Raw genomic sequence first — 25598 nt, forward strand, 5'->3', positions numbered from 1 at the left:
ATAAATTAAAAATTAAATAAAAAGTTTAGCTTTACATGTATCACCACGTTCAAAATCACAACGTTCAAAACACTGCTTAACGATTAAAACCATTGTATAAATATTTTAACTCAACTGTCAGCAGCACAAATACTGTATAACGTTTAGCTTTAATATATTACAATTTATTTTATATTATAAAAGTAATTTTAATTAAAAATAATAAAAACGGCTGCTTCAGTAAGCAATCAGTGCTTGGTTGTAATTTTATATTACGTTTGGTTTGCTCTTACTAATTCAATTTATAAAGTTATCTTTTTCCTCTAAATTATGACATGCTTTGCAATCAAAATATGAGATAAATTAATTTGTATATAGGTAATAGTTTCAACAGTTATGAGTTAATAATATGGAAAGAATAAAGGATATAACAACTAAATATTGGTATAGGAAACATGTTTCTTCAAAGCATGACATAGATTTGTCTCTCAACCTTCAAATAATTCCTATATAAACATATCATTTGATCTTATGATTATGATCATTTTACAGCGACATTAACAGATGATTATGATCATTTTACAGTGACATTAACAATAATCTGACACCTTCATCTGATAAAACACTAAACAACGACACCTTTCAAATGAGACAAAATCAAGACATCACATTCAATATTGTTCCAACTTGATGCAGACCCTTAAGCTCAGGTTTATTTATTAACAACTAAAATTGCATAATCTATCAATTTCTATCATCACTTAATTATAATGAACAAAAACTGATGTTAGGTGAGTATTTCAGACTTTGATAGATCACGATAGCATGAGCTCTAGTTAATCACATATCTACTCATTTTCTTACAGACCATTAAAATGCTGCGTTCTATCCATCACTAACATATCCCTGTACAAGCTTTTGACTTACATTATATACAATGACAGCAGAAAATTCAATAAATCCGAGCTACTTGCTTAGAAGAAGGTGGCGAGCAAATGCCTTGCCAAAGGGCCCAAAATCAGAAAATTACAGAATAATTACACAAGTATTCAAGATTAAGCACTTCCCGAGCTCCAATACTTGATCTTCATCACCACACATCATATGCTATGCACTAGCCAAAAAAGAAGTTAGAAAAAACCATGAAATTCAACAGCTATTACATTATCTTCAATACCTTGACAAAATGTTCACATAGCAAGCACTTTCACAGTTCCACAAAATTTGGTGAAGTTGAAACCTTAGGAAAACCATGGTTAAGTCTGCAAAACCAATGTTGTCAGGAATGAGAGCCTGCAAATATACTATATATTACAAAAAGGCAGAAAACAAGGGAAAAAACCTACAAATAACAGTAAAGCAAACCTAACTAAAATTTCATAATCATAACATCCAAAACAACTCATAATAATAAGTCACACAATAGCCACCAGCTCCAGCCGTACTATGACCTTGCCCAAAAAAAAGCCATTTTTCAGTTATTAAAAAGCTAACCAAAACGCTCGACCAGCATCAGAAATGGGGAAGATGTGAGAAGACAAGCACGAAACTCACAAGACAGTAAAAGAAAGGTCAAGGGGGATGGGGAAAGAAAATTGAATACAGCAAGGCAGATATGCAAGATAGCAGCCGGAATGACCTGCAAAAGGATTGACCACAGATGTGAAGGGCTTGACCAGGAGATGGGTCTGTTTTGGAACTTAGTATTTAAGAGCAAAAACTTAAATAATACACCGAACATTTCTTGCTACTTGAATTGGAACTTAGTCACCTCATAATACTCGACTCTATCAAAAAATATATAAAGGTCTTGTGTATATAATGAGTAAATAGCCGTAGTTGTTACCAATAAAGTGCTATGGTGCCCTAATCTATTGTTGGAAACTTAAAAGAAATCACTCTTGGCTTGTCACCAGTTAGCTGTCATAATTGCAGCATTGAAGGGAATGTGTTTAGCCCACACTGACAAGGGTTTATGTTAGGCCTTGGAGGGTTTATGAGAGGAAAAGGGTGAGGAATAATACCTAACTGTTATCTAACAGAATAACAGTTAAGAGGGCGGGAACATGGTCTATATAAGGACCCTGTATTTGTTCCTGAAAGGGTAGTTAGTGACTTGTATGTAGTTGACCGGTCTTAGAACCAGGTGAAGGAGGTTAAGCTCCTGGGTACATTGTATTCTTGATTTGTTGGTTTGAATGCAATTCCATTCTTTCTCATTCTATTCTGTTCTGTGTTGGTGTAAGTGAGTGAGAGTTAGAGAGCTCGTTAGGGATTTCATCTTGAATACCTAACAAAGTGGTCCGACCTACCGGATCAGATCGGAGGAAAGCGCGAGTGATGGAGGGAAGAATGGTCAAGGTTGAGGGGAAGATGGAGTACCTGGAGTTGGCGGTCGACGGTTTGAAGGCAGAGACGGCAGCGAATCGCCAAGAATCGATCGCGATGCGCAAAGACATTCAAGAATTGTTACGGTTGATGGGAAAACGTAACAGCCAAGGGGAATCAGGCTCGGATGAAAGTCAGGATTCAGTGAACCCTAATGGAGGGAACCGGCGCGGGAACGAAGGAGGGGGAAAAGAGGGAGAGCGATCAGACAACGGCTTTAATTGGAGACGACGGGTGGAGTTACCCATATTCGAAGGACCTGATCCTCTGTATTGGATTAACAGAGCGGAGAAGTTCTTTGAGATTCAGAAGGTAGCGGAAGCGGAGAAAGTCGAATTGGCTCATATCAGCATGGAGGGAAGCACGGCTTACTGGTTCAAGTTCTGGAAAGACAAGGCAACTGATCGAACCTGGGAGGGGTTGAAGGAAGCATTGCTGATCCGATTCGAGAGTCGCCACAGTGGGGGAATTTACGAAAGAATAGCGGCGATTAGGCAGACCACTACCGTGGAGGAGTACGTGAAAGAATTCGAAGCATTGGCGGGGCAGACAAGGGAATTTTCCGATAACCAATTGTTAGGTTATTTCATTGCGGGGTTACGTGAGGAGCTGCGGTGTCAGATGAGACCACATGATTCCCGCGATTTGATGACGGCGATGAAGATTGCGCGTGACGTAGAGGAAGCTCTTCGCGGTCTAGGGTTGATGGGATGGACGGCAGCGAAGACTACCCCCGCGTGGGGACGACCGTCCGGAGGAGGAGCGGTGGTGACGAGGACGGAGCAACCAAGGGGTAGCATGGTTCGAGCAACACCGATAGAGAGTGTGGGATCGGTGAAGAGCGACACGGCGCCAGGGAGTGAACCCGTGAGGAGCGGAGGTTACGGCGGCGGGGACAGTCGGAACCGGAGCTCAAGAAATTTGCCGTATCCTGAGTACTTGAAGCGCCGGGAGGAGGGTAGATGTTTTCGCTGTGGGGGGCCCTTTAGTCCCGGGCACCAATGTCCTGAGAAGAGCTTGAGGGTGGTGTTGTTGGCCGAGGACGAAGAAGGAGATGAAGGAGAGACAAGGGCGGAGACAAAACCGCCATGCATGGAGTTGTCGGCTCTCTCAGCCGGAGGGCTGACTCAACAAAAAACCTTGAAGCTGCAGGGGAGGGTGGGAGAGAGAAAGGTGCTGATACTAGTGGACAGTGGCACGAGCCACAACTTCGTTAGTCAAGAATTGGTGAGGGAGCTGAAACTCGAGCAGGAAGACACATCCCCATATCACGTCAGTTTGGGGGATGGTCAACGAAAGAAGACGCGGGGGTGTTGTCCGAGAGTGGTGGTTTGCATGGGGGACGTCGAGATCACGGAGAGATTTTATTTGTTCGAACTGGGGGGCGTAGACATGATTCTCGGAGTGGAGTGGTTGGCTAAGTTGGGTGAGATCACGGTAGACTGGGGAAAATCCACCATGTCGTTCTGGCAAGGGGAGCAGAAACGCACCATAACCGGAGACCCGAGGTTGGAGAGGAGGGTGATAGAACCCGAACAACTGCTGAAACTTAGCGAGGTAGAGTCGTGTGCGTTGGTTTGGAGTTTGGAGGGCAAAGAGGCAAGTGGGGAGACTGAGGAAGAAAGTGAGTTGTCGAGAGAACACAAGGGGGATATGAAGAAACTTTTGGAACAGTACGTGGGGGTATTCCAGGAATTTCCAGGACTGCCACCTAATAAAATGGCAAAACAGTGGGGGGCCACTTGGGAAGATCGTGTGATGATGCAAGAACAGTTCCCAGAATTCAACCTTGGGGACAAGGTTGATTTTCAAGGGGGGAGTAATGTTAGGCCTTGGAGGGTTTATGAGAGGAAAAGGGTGAGGAATAATACCTAACTGTTATCTAACAGAATAACAGTTAAGAGGGCGGGAACAGGGTCTATATAAGGACCCTGTATTTGTTCCTGAAAGGGTAGTTAGTGACTTGTATGTAGTTGACCGGTCTTAAAACCAGGTGAAGGAGGTTAAGCTCCTGGGTACATTGTATTCTTGATTTGTTGGTTTGAATGCAATTCCATTCTTTCTCATTCTATTCTGTTCTGTGTTGGTGTAAGTGAGTGAGAGTTAGAGAGCTCGTTAGGGATTTCATCTTGAATACCTAACAGTTTAGCTTAAATAAAGCTTACAAGGCTTGGATATTCTTCAACCTGAAGTTTTTTTGCAGGATGAAATTATGTTCTAAGCCCAAATTTTAAAATGGTAATAGAATCTTAGGTATAATGTTGGTTCACCTACATTTCTCATGCTCCAAGTAAATAAATAGCCTTGGGTGTTGGAAACTCCCCTTAATGGCAGTCTCTGCTAGCCTGCTGTTGTTGGGATATCTTTGAACTTCTTTAATTGCAACGTGAAGTTTAGCCTCACTTCAATTAGACATTTAACTTAAATAGATCTTACAAAACTTTAAAATCCTTATCTTATAAGTTGGTTTGGAGGAGTTAAGTTAGACCTAAGCCAAGTTCTAAGACCCACCTATTTGTAATAGGAAATTTCTGAAATGCAAGCTAACAAGCTGTCATCTCATAATTTAATAACAATTGTTTTCACACTGTTGACATATATGATTAGATGCCACTCTTGTACGAAACCAAATCTACAAATTAAAGAGAGACCACGAGAAACTAATTGTGTGAGATCTATTCAAAACATGGCCTGTTACAGCCTAATGTGACCATTTCACTCGTTGTGTTGTAGATTTTCCAATGATTTTCGGAAACTGCCACAATTACAATATTGTGGTTAGATCAAGTGATGTGTTTCACAATTGAAACCATGGTGTGGGGTTTATAACAAGGCCTCGGATTCTTTTGCTATAATGTCTAACTTTTGTTATGTGATTCTCCCGAGGTTCTTATGAATCAATATTAAAGCATTCCGCCATATCTCTCAGTTGCCATTGAGCAACGTGGGTAGTGTGACATTGGCATTGTAGTGTCTGTCGTTGATTATTAGTCAAAAGACCATTGTACAACCAACATGTGAGGGCACCAGCGCTGCAGAACAGAACATGGTTAGATGCTAGGAAACAATCGCAAGGAATGGAACTTAAGTCCTACACTAGAAATATAAGATTCTAATGTGGGGTTATCTAAGTGATCATGACTCTTCCAATATCAGCAACCCAACCCAATCCAAAATTAACCGCCACAGATTCAAGTTTTAGAAACTAGACCTGATGTATTTCATAGAAAAGTTCAAGCTACACATTCGGTGGCCACAGTTCAGTCCAATATCATAATTTTTTAAACAATAATGTATCAAAGATTTAATAACAACCACGCCTAATAACATTAACTAGCTAATTATGTACGAAAAAGTTGTAATTTTGCTAAATCTGATCATTTTGGAAAAAATACAAAATAAGAATTTGTTGCTGACAATGGAAGAGTAATTGATAAGCAATCTAAATTGGCTACTAAATTATTTGGGAGGGGGGACTTGGGTTTTTGACAATTAAAGTCACAAGGTAGCAGGGATAAACGATGAAGTTATGCCATAAGCAAATAGTGGACTGTTTCAACAAAACATACGCAACATCTTTCTAATAGCAATTCTATGGAAGCTACAATATCTCTCTTCTGTGATGAATCACAAGTTGAATTGCTGAACTAGATGCAAAATACACAGCTAAGAATGTCTTGTATATTCATCAGTTGCTCATTAAGAAACACGTCACACATACATTAAATCACCCTCAAGCAATATTTATGACGTCTTAAATAGTAATCATATAATATTCCCTATCCACTGTTCAGTTCCTGACACCTATTTTACTTTATATAGCCACTAGCATGTATGATATCAGTAAAGGAAATAACACCAAAAAATTCAAACTGGCTCAATTCATATTCCCCCTTCACTGAGAAATAAGATTAATTTTCCCAAATCAAATAAGATCTAGAAATAAGATTAGTTTTCCCAAATCAAATAAACTTAAGCAACACAAGAATCAATTCCTCCATGTTTGCAAACTATACTGCAACAAAATATTCAAAACACAGGAAGTCAATCATCAACCTCGCTACAACATTTTTTCAGCATCCAAAGTACGCCTAGACATTTGAAATATCACAATACCTCTATGCATAAACTCACCATGATTCTAAGCATAAACTCACCATGATTCGGCACACAGTTTGCATCGGAGACAGAACAAAGTACCAGACACAAAAGTAAGATGCAATCAAAGGAAGATATTCGTGAAAACAATAAAGTAGAACGATAGAAATGGGCTTTACCTCAGTTAACCATGCGCAAAAATTGGCTTCAACATATTAGAAGTGCGTTAACCTTTTAGAACTATTCAGTTACATATAGAGAGCTTCCCTGTCCACTCATCAGCTACGCCGTAATCAAGGCTGAGCTCTCTCATGGGAGGGATATTCTCCATTGCAAATAGCATAAGGTGTGGGAACATCAAATTGTTGTGATCATACAGAACAAACTGAACCAAAACATTTGGAGATGAACTATGGCTCATATAACAAGCAACATTCCTCATAGTCGACACATCCAGAGAAAAATCTAAAGGAGGAATAGATGGATATGATGGACGCACATATTTTGGATCTACTTGAGACAAATCCCCCCATTCCGCCCATCTTTCTGAAAACCTATTGGGATATATCGAAGAGTCACCATTCATTGCAAAGAGTTGCGCCTGCTCCCTAGTCAAAACAACCCCAGAAAACTCGCATATAAAAGTACCGGCTTGAATAAGGTCCAGAGACCTAACACCCCAAGATGTCTGCAGGGACCTAAACACTTCCAACCTATATTTCACTCCCTTCTGCGAAACACGATTACGACACTGAGAAGGACAAGAACAAAAAGGGCCACATTCAAAAATCAAAGGCTTCCCTTTCACAAGATGTCCCTGCAGAGTGTAAGGAAAATCACCCCCATTTTTCATAGCACAAAAGCATCCATCACCACAACCATTCACACAGTCACAACCAGTAACATTCCCACTCTGATGAAACACAAACTGTGGAAAACTTGTCCTGGCAAGATACTCATAGTTAAGAGGATCTCGATCATCATCTATGTCGTTAAAAAGGCGAACAGGAACATTCTCCTTCTTGTTGGACATATCAGCAGAAAGACAACGAACAGTATTCGATTCCATTTCATTCCTCCTAATACTCCTAGCTTCCTTCAAAATAGTACTTCCCATCTTAGCCTGCCCCGCAACCCTGGAAAGCCTAAACTTGTAAACCCCAAAACCAGACCTCCCCTTATCAAACAAGCACTGAGTAATCTTATACACTCCATCATACACATACACCTTACCAGAAGCAGAAGCACTCCCCTCATACCTCATCCCACGAATAACCCTCACCTCCACACCGTAATGCATACTCCTTTCCAATGCAAGGTTCCCTGACTCCAACTTCTGATCAGCAACCTGCTTAGACGAATTCTTCCCCTGCCCTCCATGACCAGTGTAGAATATATGCTCACCCTTATCAGAATCATCCTCGTAACCCCCAGAAACAATCACACTGGTGGCTATAGGCTCCCCACTGGAGCTCATACTTGCAGGAAGATAATCAATGCCAGCCTGTATCTGACCGTGCAACCCAAGCACACACAACTCCATCCTGAAAAGGAACAAATCCCCCACCAAAATCCCAGGGATCGCCCCAACGATTCGCTTCTCCCGGTTCAGCCACAGTCCACGCTCCCGCATCAGTCCAGCAGCTCGCAGGTCCCCGCGGAGACGTCGAGTCCGGCCCTCCACCACTTTCTCCTCTTCCTGCTCCTCCTTGATCTCCGCCTCCCTTGCCGCCTCCCTTGCCGCCTCCCTCGCCGCTGCCGCAGCCGCCAAGGCAGCCACCCGCCTCTCCTCCTCCACAGCGGTATACACGCGCACCGAGTCGTACACCAAGCGCGTGCGCCTCACCGTCTCCCGCAGCTGCGCCTGTTCCCTCACCGACAGACCCATTACCCGAACCAGCTCCTTCTGCCGGCTCTGCTTCCGCGGCGGCGCAACGCTCACCGTGAGGTCCTCCACGGGGACGATCGCTCTCGAGGCGTCGCTGGTGGAGGACGACGAATTCGGGTGTTCCTGAACCGCCGAATGGACATCCGCAGCAGGAAGGGGGTCGGAGCATGTGGGTGAAGCAGGTTGAGGTCCGAAGGAGTAGGGGGGAAGGACGACATTGGTGGCTCCGAAGGCAAGGTGGAACAACTCGGTAACTCGGTTGAACTCAGTGAATAGGTCGAGTTCGTCTCCGATATCGTCATGGTCAGAGGCCCAGAAGGGTTCGGGTTTGGGAACTAAGAGTGCGGGTGGCGAATGTGAGTTAGGAGGCGGCGGCGGAGGCGGTGGAGGAGGCGGTTGTTCCGGTTGTGAGATGGCATTGTTAGTTGGAGTGTGGAAAGAGAGAGTGGAATCCATTTGGCAGAATTAATGGAAGTAATTATGGGCGTGTGGGTATAAAGAGAAAGCGAAAACAACGTTGGAAAGAGTGCAAAGTGTGTTATTTCTATTATTACGAGTTTGAGTTTTAGAGATGTCACAGAGACTGAGTGACATTTGGAAAACAAAGCGCTTTTCTCAATACAACTATTCCAAATGCTTCTTCCTCTCTTTTTGTTCGGTTGGACTTAAACAGTGACATCTTCGACTAAACTGTTTACACTTTTCAACCTTTCACAGCATAAACAACACAACATCATTTCTTCTATATTTATATATTTCTATTTTTCTATACATATGTATATTTGCATCCCCATAAGATATTGAAATTTATAAATTTTCAAACTATTCTAGAAAATCAAAATTTTAAATTATTTAGTATATTAAATTATTTATTATTTGAGTTTGTGGTTCGACCTATTTATCTATTTAGTTATGTAGTTTTATATATCCAACTTTAAATGAGTCAAATTGATAAGTAAAGATGGTGAAATTTTTTACAGTTAGATTTAACAAATACGAGCTTTTCAAGATTATTTAATTTTAAAAAATAAATATTAATGATATGCTTATTTATGATTACCATTTTCATTATTAAATAGAAAGAATTCCATGTTAATTATCAATTATAATTTTGACCGTGCCAATAATCAACGTTAGATTTAACCAGAGAAACTACCAAAGAGTTACGAATGTTTATTTTTTCCATTATCTTAACATCTTTTTGGGATGAAAACAATAACAAGTTTTAGATAGTAATCATTGATATTAATTACGACGAGAAAAAAGATATCAAATTATGTGATTGTAACAACACACAGCAAACACTATGCCACCACTGAAACAGGTGACAGTTGAAGATGCCGTATCACTGCATTTATTTATCTCTCTAATCTGTTTAACACTGCATATTCAATATCATTCTGTTGTTTTGATTTCAGGGTAGAGTGTACTCTGCAAACATAATATAAACAAGGTTAACCAAGCACATAAGGTGTTTGTTGAAATGAAGAAGCACACAACACAAAATATTAAAGAATCAATGCATTCAAAATATGAAACGGATGAGAATGAAGGTGAAGTGGGTTGTGTTAACTTACTTCCACATTTCTTTCCTGCAGGACGGTTCTTGATGTTGCATCTCTTTGGAATGGTGATAGCAGTGGCAAGGTTGATCTTAGCTTGTTTGGCCAGAGGAGACAACAGAACAGCACAGAGACATTTTGGAGCAGTTCTGAGCAAAGCACCAACTCTTGCACAACATGTCAAAGGAACCTTGGCCTTCACATTGTTAACAGCACTCAGGCAAGGGCTGAGACTAGCAGCTGCAGACCCTATAGGGGTCTTTCCACACTCACCAGCACCCTCAGCTACCAAAATCAACACCTCTGATGCCAACACAAAAATCAGCACTGCCACAAGGGAAATAGCTCTACCTCTACCTTTCAACCCTCTCATGTTTTTCTTTCAGAATCTGCTTACACTGATCACTCACTTGTATAACAGTTATTTGAGTTCCATGGACCAATATCACCATGTTTATATAGAATTCTTAAAGGGAAAAAGGAGTGTGACATTAACATTAGTGGGGTGGTTGTGGCCTTGGGATATTCAAGAACTAATAATCATGCTTCTGCTAGAAGGTTCACTCTCCACAACGAGCCTATGTGTTGTTATGGCTTGTCATGAGTGAGCTTATTAGAGACACTGCCATGGCATGGTAGATTGGTAGGTGGGTGTGAACACAGAAAAAAGTTGCTAGAAAAAAACTTTGATGCACTAGGGCTGCCACATAATTTGCTCCACTATGCATGCTTCACACATAAAACAACTACACCTGGCTCTTTGCTTTTTTTCTTCTTTTAGCAGTATGCATCATCCATTTCTACTTCTTCTGCATAATGGTCAAAGAAATTCGACAAATTTTATTGGTAAAGCTGGGTTTTTAATGATAGTAAAATCATTCATGGAGTGTTCAGAGTGACGTAATTGCATGAGAGAAATGTAGGTGGTAAATAAAATAACACTACTCCACTCAAAGATAAAAAAAATATATAAAAAAAAAGCTAATTAACTTTTATAGCAATAAAATTTAATTAGTATTATTAAATTCTATATATTTTAAAAGATTAAATGTAATCCCAATTAATTAAGGATAAGTTTAGAACGATGAGAAAAAGTAGTAAAAAACTGTTTGTATTAAATTTATTTTATTTATTTGCTATAATGATAAACTTCGTGTTAAATCGAAACAAAAAGTAAATTGTTAACAGATAAATGTAAGTGATTCTTGGGATAATTAGGATAATTTATCTTAATGTGTTATGGGTGAGTTAATGTCGTACACGTTATTATATACCAGAGGTTCCTTTCCTAATTCATGTATTCCATTTCGACTAAAACATAACAAAAATGGTTTCTTAAAAAAAAGGAAAATCAATCTAAATAATTCATAACAAGAAAAAAAATTGAAAACTTTCAGCTTCTTTTTACAGTAAAGCAATGGGATTTAGTTTATAGTTTGGATTTTTAGATTGAGCCATTCTAAAAGAGACCTGAATATATCTTTAATGTATTATCATTCTTATTATTATTATTATAACTTATTATGTTTCAACTTAAATTTGTTTGGTCGTTATTGTATTAAGCTACCTATTTTTAACCCCTTTTGATATCAAAAAATGTTTCATATGATACAGGTATATAGTTAGTTGGAGTAAAATATACGGAAGAGGTTAAAATTCACTAAAAGTTAAAGTTTTGTTTTATTGATGGAAATTGGATCTGATTAATTGAAAAATCGATATCATGAAAATTATAGGTAGAGAACAGGCATTTATTACGACTCTAAGATCTAGAAAATACTTAAATTTTTATAAATAGTATTTGAATATTTTATTACTACTCTTGTGTGTATGGATGATTTGTAATAACATATAACTTAAAAAGGTTTAAAATGAATCTTTGTCGGTCTATTATCACTAGGATGTTTACGTAATTGATATGAATTTTCTTTGTATAAGTAAAGTATTTTGTGAGATTGAGTCGATTAAGCTTATTTGAGTTAGGAACTCAAGCCTAGGTAGGGAAGCTAGTTATTTTGTTATTTCTTTTGTTATATTATAACTAATTGAGTTGTGTGGATGAGAATTTGATGGAATGTGATAGGTAATAAGGGTGTTTGTTATAGAAAATGTTAGCAGTAGAGATGATTGTTGTTAAATAATTATTAAGATGTGAAATTCAACATATATTGTATATGATTTAGAAACAATTTGAGACCGTGTAAATGTTATGTTGGTTAAATTGGCTTGGTGCTATGTTTTAGAACTGAATTAGACTTGTTATAACTAACTTAAGAGATTAAAAACTCCAATTTAAGCCAAGAAACCAGTTTGATATACTTATCAATTTTTCGTGGTTATGCAGACTTGTTGAACGGGTTGGTTCGTTGCTGAGAAAAAATGAAATTTTAAAAATTTAGAGAGCTCAGGTTGCTTTACTCCTTGGGTGAGATTTTGGAGAAAAGCTTCTGGAAGTCCTACTCGCTAAGGGAGTAAATCATTTGCCAAGTGAAAATACTTTAATAAAATTCAAAAGAGCTACGGTTATTGGGTTACTAGATGAGTTTGGTATCATTGAACAAAAATTAACTTTCCCAATCCTTGCTTGTTGACTGAGTCAATTCCCTCACTAAGCAAAAATAATTTACTTAAGCTTCAAAAATTCAAAGGAGATTCATTGTTGAGTGAGCCAAGTATTCACTAGGTGAGCATGCCTCTAAGTGTGACTCACTCAGTGATAAGGGAAGGTTGTTTTGAAAACTCTCAAGGTTGTCTTGTTGGACGAACTTGTATGCTTGTTGAGTGAGAAAGAGAAAAATTATGTTTTTAATCATAAGATGAAAATGTATGAGATATGTGGGGTCAAATAGAATTAAGGATTATAATCTACTGAGAGGTGTGTGTGAGGCCAAATAAAGTCAGGGGATTAAGCCATAATCTACTTGATCTTATATATTTTTATGTGTGATGTAAACATAGTTATTTTCAAGGAAGAAATTCTATGTTAAATGGTTATAGAATGCACATTGAATGGAGAATTTAATAAACTTTTTTTTGTATATACTAATTATTAGATCCACATAGAGAAAGATAATTAGTTAGGTGATGAAACGACAGTTCCTGTGACATAGCTTATAGTGTGAAAAAATAATTGAGTTTGATAAGTCACAAGAAAATTTACCTTATCAAATAAGTTGAGGGTTCAATTCTCAATATATAGAACTCTATATGAGTGGAAGATAATATGATTAGCATAGAATCTCAAAATTTAAATAAATGTTTGAGTCTTTAAAAAAAGTATAATATAATGTTAGTAATTATTATTGACGAATTTGAATGATTGTTGACTGTGACTTACAAGATTTTTTGATGTCTAAAATGATCAATTCATAAATTTATATGTTATTACAAAAACATATTAACTTACTTTCTTTTGTAGATTGTAATTTTCTAATCGTTATAATAGTGTTATATAAGAATAAAGGATGGTGCAGGTGGAGTGGAGTATCCAATGGTGAGACCCAGGACTATAAATTCATGTGAATATTTGTTATTTGTGTATATTTGTATTTTAAATTTAGTTGATGAATTAAAGTTTTATATTTTGAAGAAATTATCTACGGGAGAAAGTAAATACAATTTATATACAATTAAATGTTATATATAGAGATGATTAGTGAAAAAATTAGTATAATTGCATAATAGTAACGTTACAACGATCAAAGTTATTTTTCACAATCGTGTATCTTTATTTTTAATCTTACGAGAAGTTGAGAAGATTGTGACTTTTAAAATATTAAGTGCATTATTGGAAAAACATAATAAATTCATAAGGGTGAAAAAATATCATCTAACAAAACTCTCGTAAAAATCGAACATGAAAATCAGAAAGAGAATATTAGTATTGTTGTTCGTCAATTTTATCGATTTATTATTCAAGTTTTTGTTTTATATTTAGTATTTATTTTACTTTGTTTATTTAATTTCTCGACATATTTTTACTTTTTAATATTATTTTAGTATTATTTTTTCTTGTTGATTTCTGTTTATTACTATTTTACATTTAAAGTTTATTAACTTTAGAATTTAGTTTAAATACATATTTTCATCATATATATATATATATTATAATTTTTATTATCTTTTTATTCTTTTCATTTTAATATAAAAATGAATTGTATTTTTTATGTATATTAAAGATCAAAATATTATATAAAAAAATGTTATAAATATATTAATTTTAGTTTAAGTCCTATTTAACAAAAATGTTTAAAACTACTTCAATGCATTAATTTTTTTTTTCAAATTATTAGTTGAATTTAGTAAAAAAAATATATTTTTGTTTGCCAAGTTATTTTCTGAAACAATCTCACATTTTTTATAATCAAATTCTCGTAAAGAATCTATTCAATTAAAAAAAAGTTAAAGGTTTCGTAATTTCTTCTTTTGTTTTCTTAAGCTTTATTTATGAATTTAGGCCACACACTTTTATAAAGAAAAGTTATACTTAAGCGTGAGAAAACTTACAATTTTTTTAACAGCAAAAATAAATATAATTAAATAAGACAATTGGAATGTTCAAACTAAAATAAAAAAATTGTCAAAAACAAAATAAAAATACTATTAATACGAAACCTATATAATTCAAACAATAAAAGAACCTGGAATTGGGTAAAAACCTTTTCCGTGAAAAATCATTAACCGAGCAGAGAAATCTTCAAGAGATTAAGATTTTTCTTTATTGACTGTCAATGGAAGGGTCTTTTACTTTTGAAACTCTAAAATGTTAAATTGTTTTAATTTTGAGTTTATGGTATATTAAAAAAGATTCCTACAATACAGTGTTTTGATATAAACATGATTGAATCATTCAGGTATTAAGAATTTATTTTGTTATATTTGTGTTCTTAGGAGTGTAAGATCATACGATAGGTGCATAATTTTTTAGTCTACTCATTACTCGAGTTCTATAGAAATAGAGTCAAATGTAAATGTATTATGGATATTTGATTGTTGATATAGGATATTAAATATTATATTAATGGAGATCAATGTCATTTTTATATAATATGTTTTGATTATTAATATGAATTGTTATGATCACTAATTTATCATGTTTTTTGTTTGGTTTGTAATTTGTTTATCTACTGTAATCGCTCGTATGTTATGTGAACAACTAAATAAATATATATATTAATTATTATGTTTAATATCTTATTTGTGATATTTAATAATATTGATATACTAATATCGGATGTTACAATATGGATGCTTTATTCCATACAATTAAAACTAAAAAGAAATGAAATTATTTTTTATTTATTAATAAAAACGAGAGTTTGAAACTCATTATTAACGGTTCTGTTTCTTAAATATTATTGAGCCATATGAGCCAAGGAATTCTACAGTTTAATGACTTGATTCATTTATTTCCATCACATAGAACAGACCATTAATTTTACAAAATTTTGATGTCTAATTAAATTAGTACCTCATTTTACTCACTATATCTTCTTCGAAAGAATGGTACAAACATCGAACCAACTCAAACTTGTGTGATACAATTATGAAAAATTATACTTTGAAAACTCAAATCACTTTCTAAAGAAATCATGTCAAATAATTTCTTATAACTTAATATTATATTAATTTATTATTTTGTTATTATGTATGCATAGATGTTACTATTATTATTTCAGAATTTCAATTGAACAAAATTATATTATATTTATTTAATAATCGTTAACGTATTAATCCTATCAATTAAAGTTTTACTGTAGTTGAATTATTGAGACTTGAAATTTATTAAAAATTAATCTTCTTTTAAAACGTTGAAGGCCACACTAATAGGATAGTTTTTTGAGTGAAGTTAGGTTTAATTAAAAATTGAACATTAATGAGAAGCAAATGTTTGAGTCTACTTGTATTGCTAAATCTAGTAATAGAATGGAATGTTGAAAATTAATTTAGGAGGTGAATGAGATTATGTACAAAGAAAAATAATAAAATGGAGAAAGAATGTTAGTTGGAGACTAGAATGGACTAACGCTATGAGCGAGTTTTAACATGCATTCAGGCACAAGGCGTCTCCTTGGAGGAGCCTCTGCATCTCTGGCACGGGCCTCAGCATCACCAGCGTGGATATATCCTACTAAATCTTCAAACATGTCATCTTTTCCACCTCTCATCGGATCCTGAAATGTATAACCATTTCACATCAATGCCTGCTTATTGAAAAATGGTAGAGTTGTCTCGGCAATAAAGAAAAGGAACAGATTTATCAAAATCGATGAGAAGCAGAGTGACCAAATACCTGTAGAAACACATCTGTATGAGTCTTCCCATCGTACATAATTGCTTCAGCCGTCACTCCAACTCTTTTAAGAGTTTCAGCAAATGATTTACTGTATAAAATAGTATGTTAGTCAAAGTCTAGCAGCGAAAACATCCGAATTTTTTTTAAAGAGGATGCTTCAATAGGAAGACAACCGAATTACTTGCACTATAATGACAATTCGCTGCTACATAATGTAAATACCCACCATTCAAAGTGGTAAATTTCTTCTAGTAGCCCATTGAAGGATATACAGGATTAAAGCCTACTTTATAACCCATGCAAAAGCATTACATGCGCACATTTCAACTTAACCTTTTAAAAAACGGGTTCTAACAGTTTAACCAAGTTTAGTACGTAAGAAAACATTCTTGCTAGAATATTTCTTAAGGTTCAATTAATTCTAAATATATTTGGTCATATACCAGCAATAGCTCTTCGCAGCTTTGTCGCTTATAAAATGCTTACAATATAACTTTGTTACCATTAAGTATTTCCATTTCCAACCTCACACTTCATCAGTATTCACTCAATCAAAAAACACACTTAAACAACCACATAAGGTGCAATCTTTTCCTAAAGGTTCAAAGAGCTTAAACAACCACATAACTTGAGAATGCCTTTTCAATTTCTGAAGTTCGTCAGATACCACAGAAAATCCCGTAGGTTTTTGAATGCTTGTTATACCTTATGTTGATCATTAACAGCGCACTTATAATAGTATGCCCATTTTGACAGTAATGAACTCAAACGTCATACGAGAGCAGATAAGTATGGAGATATACCCAAAAAAATTAAAACAAGAGAAATGGATAAACTAATTCCAGGAGATAATTTAAGACATCAAATAGTACGATATTGATATTGTGAGATCTCCTCGTACAATTGAACTTAATCACCACGTTACATCACTTACATAATTTTTTTTCTTTCTATACTGATTGTTTGCTGAAATCTAGTTTCAGGGGGACAAGGAACTGACATAGGTCGTTTCTGTGCTGTTTCTTCTACGTGCTTATCAATAACTTGAAGTTAAAGTAAGATGCTCATTAAAAACTAAATCATTCAGTAATTATCTGTCACTACGCTCCCCAAATAAGGTCATCTAGGCTATCTCGGCAAAACTAAACCACGACAATTCAATAGGACACTCAATATATACTCCTGTTTTCCATTGTTACAAAATATTTAGAACGGGCGGACACAAACCTGGCATCTGATGGTATTGAATAATCCCCAGTCCCATGAAAAAGCACTACAGGAGGTAGTAGAGAATTGACATTTCCAATGTTTGGATCTTGAACCATTACTTCTGGAGAAAACCGTCTCAGGGATTCCTCCCCTTCCATTATGCTGTAAGGTAGAGGTAGTCATTTGAAAGTCTAATACAGCGAAAAGCAGGGAACTGAACATTAACTCACTTGAAGATGAATGAAGTGTGTACCTTAGAAAGATGGACCGATAAAGACCCCTACTGTGGAAATGATCTACTAGGTTAAATAAATTATACCTGAATTGATTTAAGAAGGAAATACAGAAAATAAATTATGTTAATCTTAGTGTTAAGTCAACTATCATTGGTGGGAGCTGCAAGGTAATATAATAAACAATCTCAATCATATAACATTGCATTTACCATAAGAAACAAAATCAAACCGATAATTGGAAGAATTAGTAGACATTACATATCTTCTGGAGACATTTATTTCTGCCATTATAATTTGAAAAGATTAAATCCATACATGATCAACTTGAGCTACATTATATTCGGTAACATGTACAACAGTGTAGCACTCCTATATTACTAAAACAAAACGCTTTTGGAACATATTACAATCAAAATTTACATTTTTAATATTTGTAGAACAACTGGTTTTGTAACATATCACCATTAAAATTTGCATTTCTAACTTAGTAGAACTTTGTAAAATATCACGATCAAAATTTCCATTTACATCATGAGATCTTTCACGAACCAAACAACAACAATAGCCAAAATTGTTAGGTGAAAACACGAGCGACCTTTATTACATATCTAACAGACTCCCTACTCTACGAGTCCTTTGAGCTTAAAGAGACGTTAATGCGCAGACTCCGCTAATTCTTAAATTCAACTTCCGATTTTTTTAGAAGAATTGAATTGCAAAGATCAAACCCTAGATTGGCAATTAGTTCCTGCTTATCAGGATAAAACAGAATCCTCCTATTTTGTTTTCATAAGTGCAGACATTAGTTCCGTCATTCCTATTTTGGGTATCTCTACTATCTCATATCTGTAAGTTTGTGTTACCAGTTAGGAGATATTGTCTGTCCTCTCACTTAAGCCTAGATAAGTGTACAGTTGTTGCCCTAGTTCCCTATTTGTTCTACCATCTTGTAACCAGTCAAATCAAGGAAAATACAATATTTTCTGCAAGGTAGCAAGGCACAATATGATGACCCATCCTTGATTTCAAACTCCATTTCGCACCATTCATAGCAAACGAACAGCAGTTTGAAGAAGGGTACGGTGACATAGCTCGCCTGATTGTTTCACCTAGTCTTCCGTTCATTGGCCACAAACTGAAGGGACAAAACTTCATTCAAAACAATCATTTATTTTTCCAAGGATACGAGGAATATATCGCCCGGGATGAAAAACAGTGGAGAAAGTTGATCCCAACAATAAAGAAAGAAAAGAAAGAAACTTGGTATTGAAGATTATTAGATGTCTCCACATTGGGTAGGAATGTCAACCAAAATAATCCTTACAAATGGGTACCCCTTGAGAAAGCATTTTGGATTGAGTTAGATGGAATCAAATTTGAATATGATATCGAAGTCTATCCCGCATTGATGTTAAGTCACTGTAGATGTCCAATCCTGTGTGAGAGGTGTTTGTTAAGACTTAAATAATCCTAATCACTTAAGCTATCTTTGGGGCTTGAGTTTGTCCTTATTCATTTCTGATCAACATAAAAATGAGATCGAAGAGAACACTACGTACTACAGCCAGCTAAAGAGATATATATAGAACGCAGCAAAGAAGACTAATTCAAATGTGGATAACATCATAGTTATCAGTCTCGTCACACAAGTCAAGAACAACAAATTCAAGAAATTAAACAATTGTAAGCCTCCAACTGGATGATGCTGCAATTGTTTCAAGGGCGACCTATGAAGTTTAAAATAATTAAAAAAACTAAAGAAAAACTTTAAGAACAAAACATAAGGATATAACAAAAGGAGTGAGCGATAGGAGATGTAAGGTTGGTTTGATGATAAAAGTGGAAGGGATGGAAACATAAAAGGTCGCGGGTTTGAATCCGCTAACAAAAAACAACATATCACCAATTTGCCGATAAAATAAAACGGGAGGTTGAGCAATATCACAGAGGGACACCACTTTAGGACAAATAACAGCAAAACATGTCCACGGCCCTTTCAAGAGGTGGGTATGCCCCTGGGGTTTGGGGGTTTGTGTTAAATTAAGGTGAGAGAGCCCTTGCATATAGTATGAAGCTTGCGCCACTACAGCACAAAAAATGGTAGATTTCTCGCCATGCGACGCTCTGCTATAGCGCGCATATTTAACTACTAAGATTGAAAGGGAAGAGACTTTTACTTAAAGGGACTTTCTGCAAGTACTTACCCTCCAGATAAACCAAAATAAGTCTTAATCTGGGAAAGACTCCAAGATGTACTCTCTCCTTCACCTGCCTCTTTGATTGCCTGCTCCACTATTACACATGCAGCAATATGTGCTCCAGCTGATTGTCCCATTAGGTAAATTCTATGGGAAAAAATTGGAAAAGTATCATTATTGATCATGAGAAGCACATTACACTTAAAGCAAGAGAATAAATTGGATGCCTTAATGAGAAAACTTTGAACTTAAGAGAATGTTTATTCACCTGTTAGGATCACCTCCATACTCTGCAATATTGTTGCACACAAATGCGATGCCTTGAGAAGAATCAGCTATCATATCGCTGATGGTTCCCTGGGGAAAATTTCTGCAAGAAAAAAAATGTTTTATAACACTGCAATAGAAAGACAAAAGCAAGTAATACTCACTTCTGTAAACTATTTATTCTTAGGTGAATCTCTAGTAGCTTGACAGAAAATTTGAATTACATATGCTTTTAGTGGTTTGTGATGAGGCACAACACAAACCACTGATTTCCTTGTATTGGTATTATTCATTACTGCTTTCACTACCAAATTTCATTTCGATTTTGAATTTTATATTTCAACAATCCCCATGCTTTAAACTGGAAGAAATCCTGCATAAAAGATGCACATTAGAGATATGGAACCATTCAGGAGTCTCCATAAAAACTAACGGGAAAGTGAGCAGTTGAAAGGGGTCACTACAAATAATGGCTTGGTTACACCCTAAGACTTTCTAATTATATAACAATATTTTAAATTTATCAATAGAATTTTCAAAAACAAAAACGAGAAGATTGAAAACTATCAAAGAGTTCTTATTTTATCATCAATATCATGAAGAAACCAAAAAGAGACAGTACAAACTAAAACATAAGGACCGGGACCAAAGAATAAATTGAAACAGAAAATATTTAGAAAAGATGATAAGACGATACAGTAGAATAGAACCCAGGAATAGAGTTTTCTTTATTACTATTTACTAGTACAACAGAATATTTGTCTCCATAACAATTTTAATGGGCAGATAGCTTCTACCTAGAGCCTTACAGATGTGAAAGTTGGGGAAGGAAGTATCACCTGTAATCAATACATGCCACAATAATATCCCTCTCTGATAGCTGTTGACCTAGAAGTGTACCCCATGCTTTGTAACTACACAAATACAGTACACATACTTTAAAACTAGTAATCACAGAATTGGTAAGTGGTGAACGTGTTTGTGTGTGTATTTATATACAACAGACAGACAAACACGTTAATCCCTTCAATAATGAAATTGTAGCATCTTATTCTGATTGCACAGGGTATGATAAATGTCAAAAAAGGAAAAAAAAAAGTATATAATTATAAATATAACTATAACCTCCTCAGGTTGAAACTACTTAATAATACAATTAAATATAGCTCAGGCTGCACATGTAGATATTCGTTTTAGCAGATATTAATACTTGTCTTTCAAGTAGCATTTATTAGGGATATCATTGTACGGTTACTTTAATCAATATATATAAACATGGGTTGCCCAACACTTAACACATAATAACCAAACTTGATATAGTATTAGTCGGTTTGATTTACTCCATGTAAACCTCTTTTTACATAATTTTGGTGACTTAGTACTCACAATTATCTTGAGGTTCACATTGAAAACATCGCCATCACCGGAAATGACCCAGGGAATTCTGTCTATAGCAACATCTGACTGACCGTTCAGTTTCAAACCAAGGATTTGACTCTTCTCAAATACTTGTAGCTTGGGTATTGAAGCTGCTCAATCTGCCTCTCCCAAATGCCTTTGACATTTTCTAGGAAACAAGTAGGATTGGTTGAAAACCTTGTGACATCTTTGTAGATTCCAATGCCATCAAACTACTCCTAGGTTAGGGGGACGCATAGAAAGACCCGGGCAGCTATTCATGCCTAATAGGTAGACAAAATATCCTTTGTAGCAAATGTGGTAAATCAATTCCTAAATTCTGCTTGTGATGCTCGTTGGGATTTCATGGTTCGCACCCTCAAATACATCAAGATTAAAGTGTGAACAAAGGTGATATTAAGGATTGCAAACTACTACCAAACTATTTTGATTGGGCAAGATTTCCATGTGAAAGAAGATCCATATTAGGCTATTGAGTTGTTGTAGGCAAAATTAAAACTGACTGTCAGTTTCAGTAATCAATTTGTTGACATATTCACCAAATCCTTCAAAGGATCTCCCAGGTTGAAATATTTTGGTGCATATTATTTATATGCCCAAGCTTGAAAGGGAGTATTCAGTATAGCACATGTAAATACTAGTTTTAAACATTTCAATATGCAACATTTGATAAAAGTTAGCATTTATTGAGATAATTGTACAATTATGAAACATTGTCATTATAAATGTTCACTTGTGGTCGACATTTACACACAATTCCAAAACTTAATGTTCAACCCCTTTCTTTATGCGTCTCGATAAATTGGCAACCTTCTTACTACCACCACCATGATGTATAAGCTTAATGGTGCGCAAAAATATAATGAACTTCTCTTTTTAATAGGAGATAAAAATAAGAATTGAAGCTCATATACCAATCAACAATTCCATGGATAGGGAACATCCTCTCAATCCAAACAACATAAAAAAAACTTATTACACCTAATTACGTTAATTTGCAATTTTGAAATGAAGCACAGACATCACGTACCCAATAATCCAGGCTCCACCAGTAATAAAAGCAACAACTGGTTTTGGACCGCTGCCATTTTTAGGCAAATACAAGTCAAGCCTGCAAAAGAAAATTAGCTATTTATTAAAATTGCATCGATTAAAGGAATTTTTAAATGTACAGAGACAATTGTGATAAAGCATACCTATTTCGAGGTTTATCTCCATAAACTATGCTTCTGCGTATCTGACTGGAGAAGAAATAGTAATATCCAACTATAAAAGAGAACGCGGTAAATGTCGAGGGATATTAATGCATTTCAAATCAGAATCTGGACATAATAATAAGATTACAAGTATGAAAAGTGTTATAGATCACAGAATTCAGACCTTGAATAAAGCCCGGAAAAAGAAGTAGTGCATAACAACTAAGGGCAAGAAATCGTGTAATCCATTTATAGCCTACCCTGAACAGAAATAAATGATCAGAGAGCATCCACAAATGGTATATGTTAAAATACTAATCACGTAAAACAAATAAACAGAGATGTTAGAGTTCATCTTAAACCAACTTCCATTAATTGAAGGTTCTTAATAGACAGATATAACTGCACCCTAAGAATTGAGACAAACAATATGGGAGTTTTCAAGAAGATATATAACAAGATTTCCTATCAATCGCATTACCAATTCAAATCAGTCACACCAAGCTATACTGAAAAACCTCAAAAACCCACAAAGAAAAAAACATCATTTTGTAGGCCCTGTTTGGCAAGTGAGAAATTAGGTGCAAAGCGCCAATGGAAACAATCAGGTGTGTTCGGAGGAGAAAAAGGAATAAGTCGAGATACTTTCAAAACTAAAAATAATGTGACCCAGCGAACTATTTCTCACTTGTTTTTCCACATTCTCCCCCGCTCTCCCTCTCTCTCTATTCAATCAAAACACCTGAACAATCACTTTATTTCACACCTATTTTCACTCGTTATTCTTAATTTCATCCACTGTAATTCCATCCTCTTTGCCAAACATAACACTAGATCCGTATTGGACCCATGGGTATCTATCTCATAGCTAGGCGAACTAATCCCGTCGATAGTTAAAGTATAAGTTAAGTACCCAAACATGCAGTTTTGTCGATCCCCGACATCAGTCAAAGAATCCAAACTACATGTCACTTGTGTCACCTTTGATGTCAGGAATCAGCATTGTTTGATTACACTGTTGAAATCTTGCACTCTATACACACACACACACACACATGAATATATTCTATTTTGGGTGAATGCAGGATCTCGAAGGGAACGATAGGAGAGGGACATAATAATACCCGAGGTATCCGAGCATCTTGAAGCCAAGGCGAGTCAAGAGAAAGGTCTCGGCTGCGACATCGCGGCCGAAGGAGGAGCGGGTGGAGGTGTGAGTCTGATCGGAGATGTTGGGGAAGGAGTCCTGGCTGGCGGCACGGCGGCGGCGTTTCTGATTGAAAGAGTGGCGAGGGCGGGAGGGTTTGGTGCGCGAGGAGGTGAAGCTGGAGGCCCGCGGCAAGGGCGGCTTGAGGGACAAGTCTCGGTAGGAAGGGGTGGCGGAGTGATCGAGGAGGCTGACGGAGGGGTCATTTTGGTCTTCTTTGGGACGGACGAATGCCGTGGAAGAAGTTGAAACCGCGGAATCAAGAGAACGGTTGGATGTGGGAAAGATCTGAGATGGCATTTTGCGATTGAAGCGAATGCAGAGTGTGTGAGCCAATCGTGTTGGTTACACAGAGGATTATTGGAAGATGACACGATACATGTATGATATGAGTTGCGTGACAGAGGGAGAGAAAATAATTGAAAATCGGAGAAAGAAATAAAGAAAGGTGGTGATTGGCTTAGTTCGCCAGAATGTGGGGCCCAGATCGGATATTGAGCTCGTCAAACGAGGTGCGTCCAACTGCAACACTTCAAATGCTTTCTTTCCTCTTTTATTCAAGACCACTTCAAATCTTTATCCATGTCTCTTCTTAACTCAATACTTTACAATATTCAAATATAACAAAATCACTTCAAAACATTTATATGTCTTAATAATACACAAATATCTTCATAAATTATTCAATTCTTCTAATTATTTAAACAATAACTAAAAATTAAATATTTTTTTCTTTATCTTTAACAAACTCCTGAAAACACTCTAAAATTTACGGAATAACCAGACATTTGTCTGCAACGGTGTGGTTTTTCGTATTAGTTTCTACACGGTATTAACTTTAGAAAATAATAATTTAATATATATTTCAGTCATTGTTAAATGGTGCAGTAATTTGAAGTTTTTTAGGCGGGACTCGTGTTTTATTTGAATGAAAAATCAAATACTCAAAGAAAGAGATAAAATTTAAATTATCAAAGTAAACTACAAATATTATGTGGATAAATGGAAATATTTAATAAATTTTCCAATTTTTTTTATGTTTGTTTGAATAAATAAAAAAGAATAAGTATAGACTTAAATAGGTTTTATATTATAATAATTGTTTTCTTCAAATTTATACCTTAGTTTGAGTAAGGGTTTATTATTTTCTTTACCATCTTTCTTGTCAATAAAAGAGACTATTTTTAAATATAAGTTTAATTAAGTCTTTTTGAGTCTTTAATGAATTTGAATAATTTTAACTGAGTTTTTATTACAATTAATTGCCCATCGAGTTCTCAGATTTTTTATATTTTTTAATCTATTTTTTTGTAAAATGGTAAGGTGGTTAATTGTCTTTATATCTTAATTATATAAAATTTTGTGATTAATATAAATTATATTATATAAAATAACAAGTGATTTTTTTAATTTGAATTTAAAATCAATTGAATAGTGAGATTGTGATGTGTCTCAAAAGAACTAATGTAAATATATAAATTTAGAAAATTTAATTACGTAAAGGACGCTTAAATTGCTATTAAAATTAAGTTTGCAAAAATCAAAGCAACGTATTTCTTTACAATACTGAGTTTCCAACGAATATGTTAAGTGCACACGTACTCTTACAGACCATAATGTGATAAAACCGAATTTATACTCCAAAGTTATAGCATC

The 25598-nt window shown here is 35.6% G+C and overlaps 2 protein-coding genes and 1 pseudogene across 5 annotated transcripts; all 3 read right to left on the minus strand.

The window, feature by feature from the left end:
* Positions 1–810: 810 nt before the first annotated feature.
* On the minus strand, positions 811–9446 carry LOC124829636 (histone-lysine N-methyltransferase family member SUVH9 pseudogene; annotated as a pseudogene). Of its 3 annotated transcripts, none has more exons than XR_015783662.1 (2): positions 6645–9446; positions 811–1241 (listed from the first exon to the last, which is right to left on the minus strand). The product of XR_015783662.1 is annotated as a histone-lysine N-methyltransferase family member SUVH9 pseudogene, transcript variant X1 (transcript). The 3 variants fall into 3 exon arrangements; XR_015783663.1 differs by having other exon boundaries at positions 811–1272; XR_015783664.1 differs by lacking the exon at positions 811–1241 and adding an exon at positions 5266–5399.
* Positions 9447–9576: 130 nt separating this feature from the next.
* Positions 9577–10357, minus strand: LOC124829578 (Bifunctional inhibitor/lipid-transfer protein/seed storage 2S albumin superfamily protein). The gene is made up of 2 exons (XM_047303119.2): positions 9931–10357; positions 9577–9784 (listed from the first exon to the last, which is right to left on the minus strand). Exons 1-2 carry the CDS (start codon positions 10286–10288, stop codon positions 9768–9770), a joined length of 375 nt encoding a protein of 124 aa, XP_047159075.1. The 5' UTR covers positions 10289–10357; the 3' UTR covers positions 9577–9767.
* A 5434-nt stretch (positions 10358–15791) lies between these two features.
* LOC124829569 (putative isoprenylcysteine alpha-carbonyl methylesterase ICMEL2) lies at positions 15792–24438 on the minus strand. Its single transcript, XM_088104465.1, has 11 exons — positions 23860–24438; positions 22920–22996; positions 22736–22805; positions 22570–22650; positions 20960–21034; positions 20122–20223; positions 19860–20000; positions 17673–17738; positions 17438–17581; positions 16208–16298; positions 15792–16088 (listed from the first exon to the last, which is right to left on the minus strand). The coding sequence occupies exons 1-11, from the start codon at positions 24240–24242 to the stop codon at positions 15927–15929; spliced, it is 1392 nt and encodes a 463-aa protein (XP_087960591.1). The 5' UTR covers positions 24243–24438; the 3' UTR covers positions 15792–15926.
* Positions 24439–25598: the final 1160 nt, after the last annotated feature.

Source organism: Vigna umbellata, chromosome 1 (assembly GCF_029865625.1).
Source record: "Vigna umbellata cultivar VRB3 chromosome 1, Vumbellata_1.0, whole genome shotgun sequence".
In the NCBI taxonomy this organism is placed as follows: Eukaryota; Viridiplantae; Streptophyta; class Magnoliopsida; order Fabales; family Fabaceae; genus Vigna; species Vigna umbellata.

What these genes read in the sequence shown, in the direction of transcription:
- LOC124829578 (XM_047303119.2), bottom strand. Translation starts at nt 10,288, where the DNA reads ATGAGAGGGTTGAAAGGTAGAGGTAGAGCTATTTCCCTTGTGGCAGTG.
- LOC124829569 (XM_088104465.1), bottom strand. Translation starts at nt 24,242, where the DNA reads ATGCCATCTCAGATCTTTCCCACATCCAACCGTTCTCTTGATTCCGCG. An exon ending in TATGGAGGTGATCCTAACAG is followed by an intron (nt 20,001 to 20,121) that starts GTGAATAAACAT and finishes TTTTTCCCATAG; the next exon opens with AATTTACCTAATGGGACAAT. An exon ending in TCAATACCATCAGATGCCAG is followed by an intron (nt 16,299 to 17,437) that starts GTTTGTGTCCGC and finishes TATTTTATACAG; the next exon opens with TAAATCATTTGCTGAAACTC.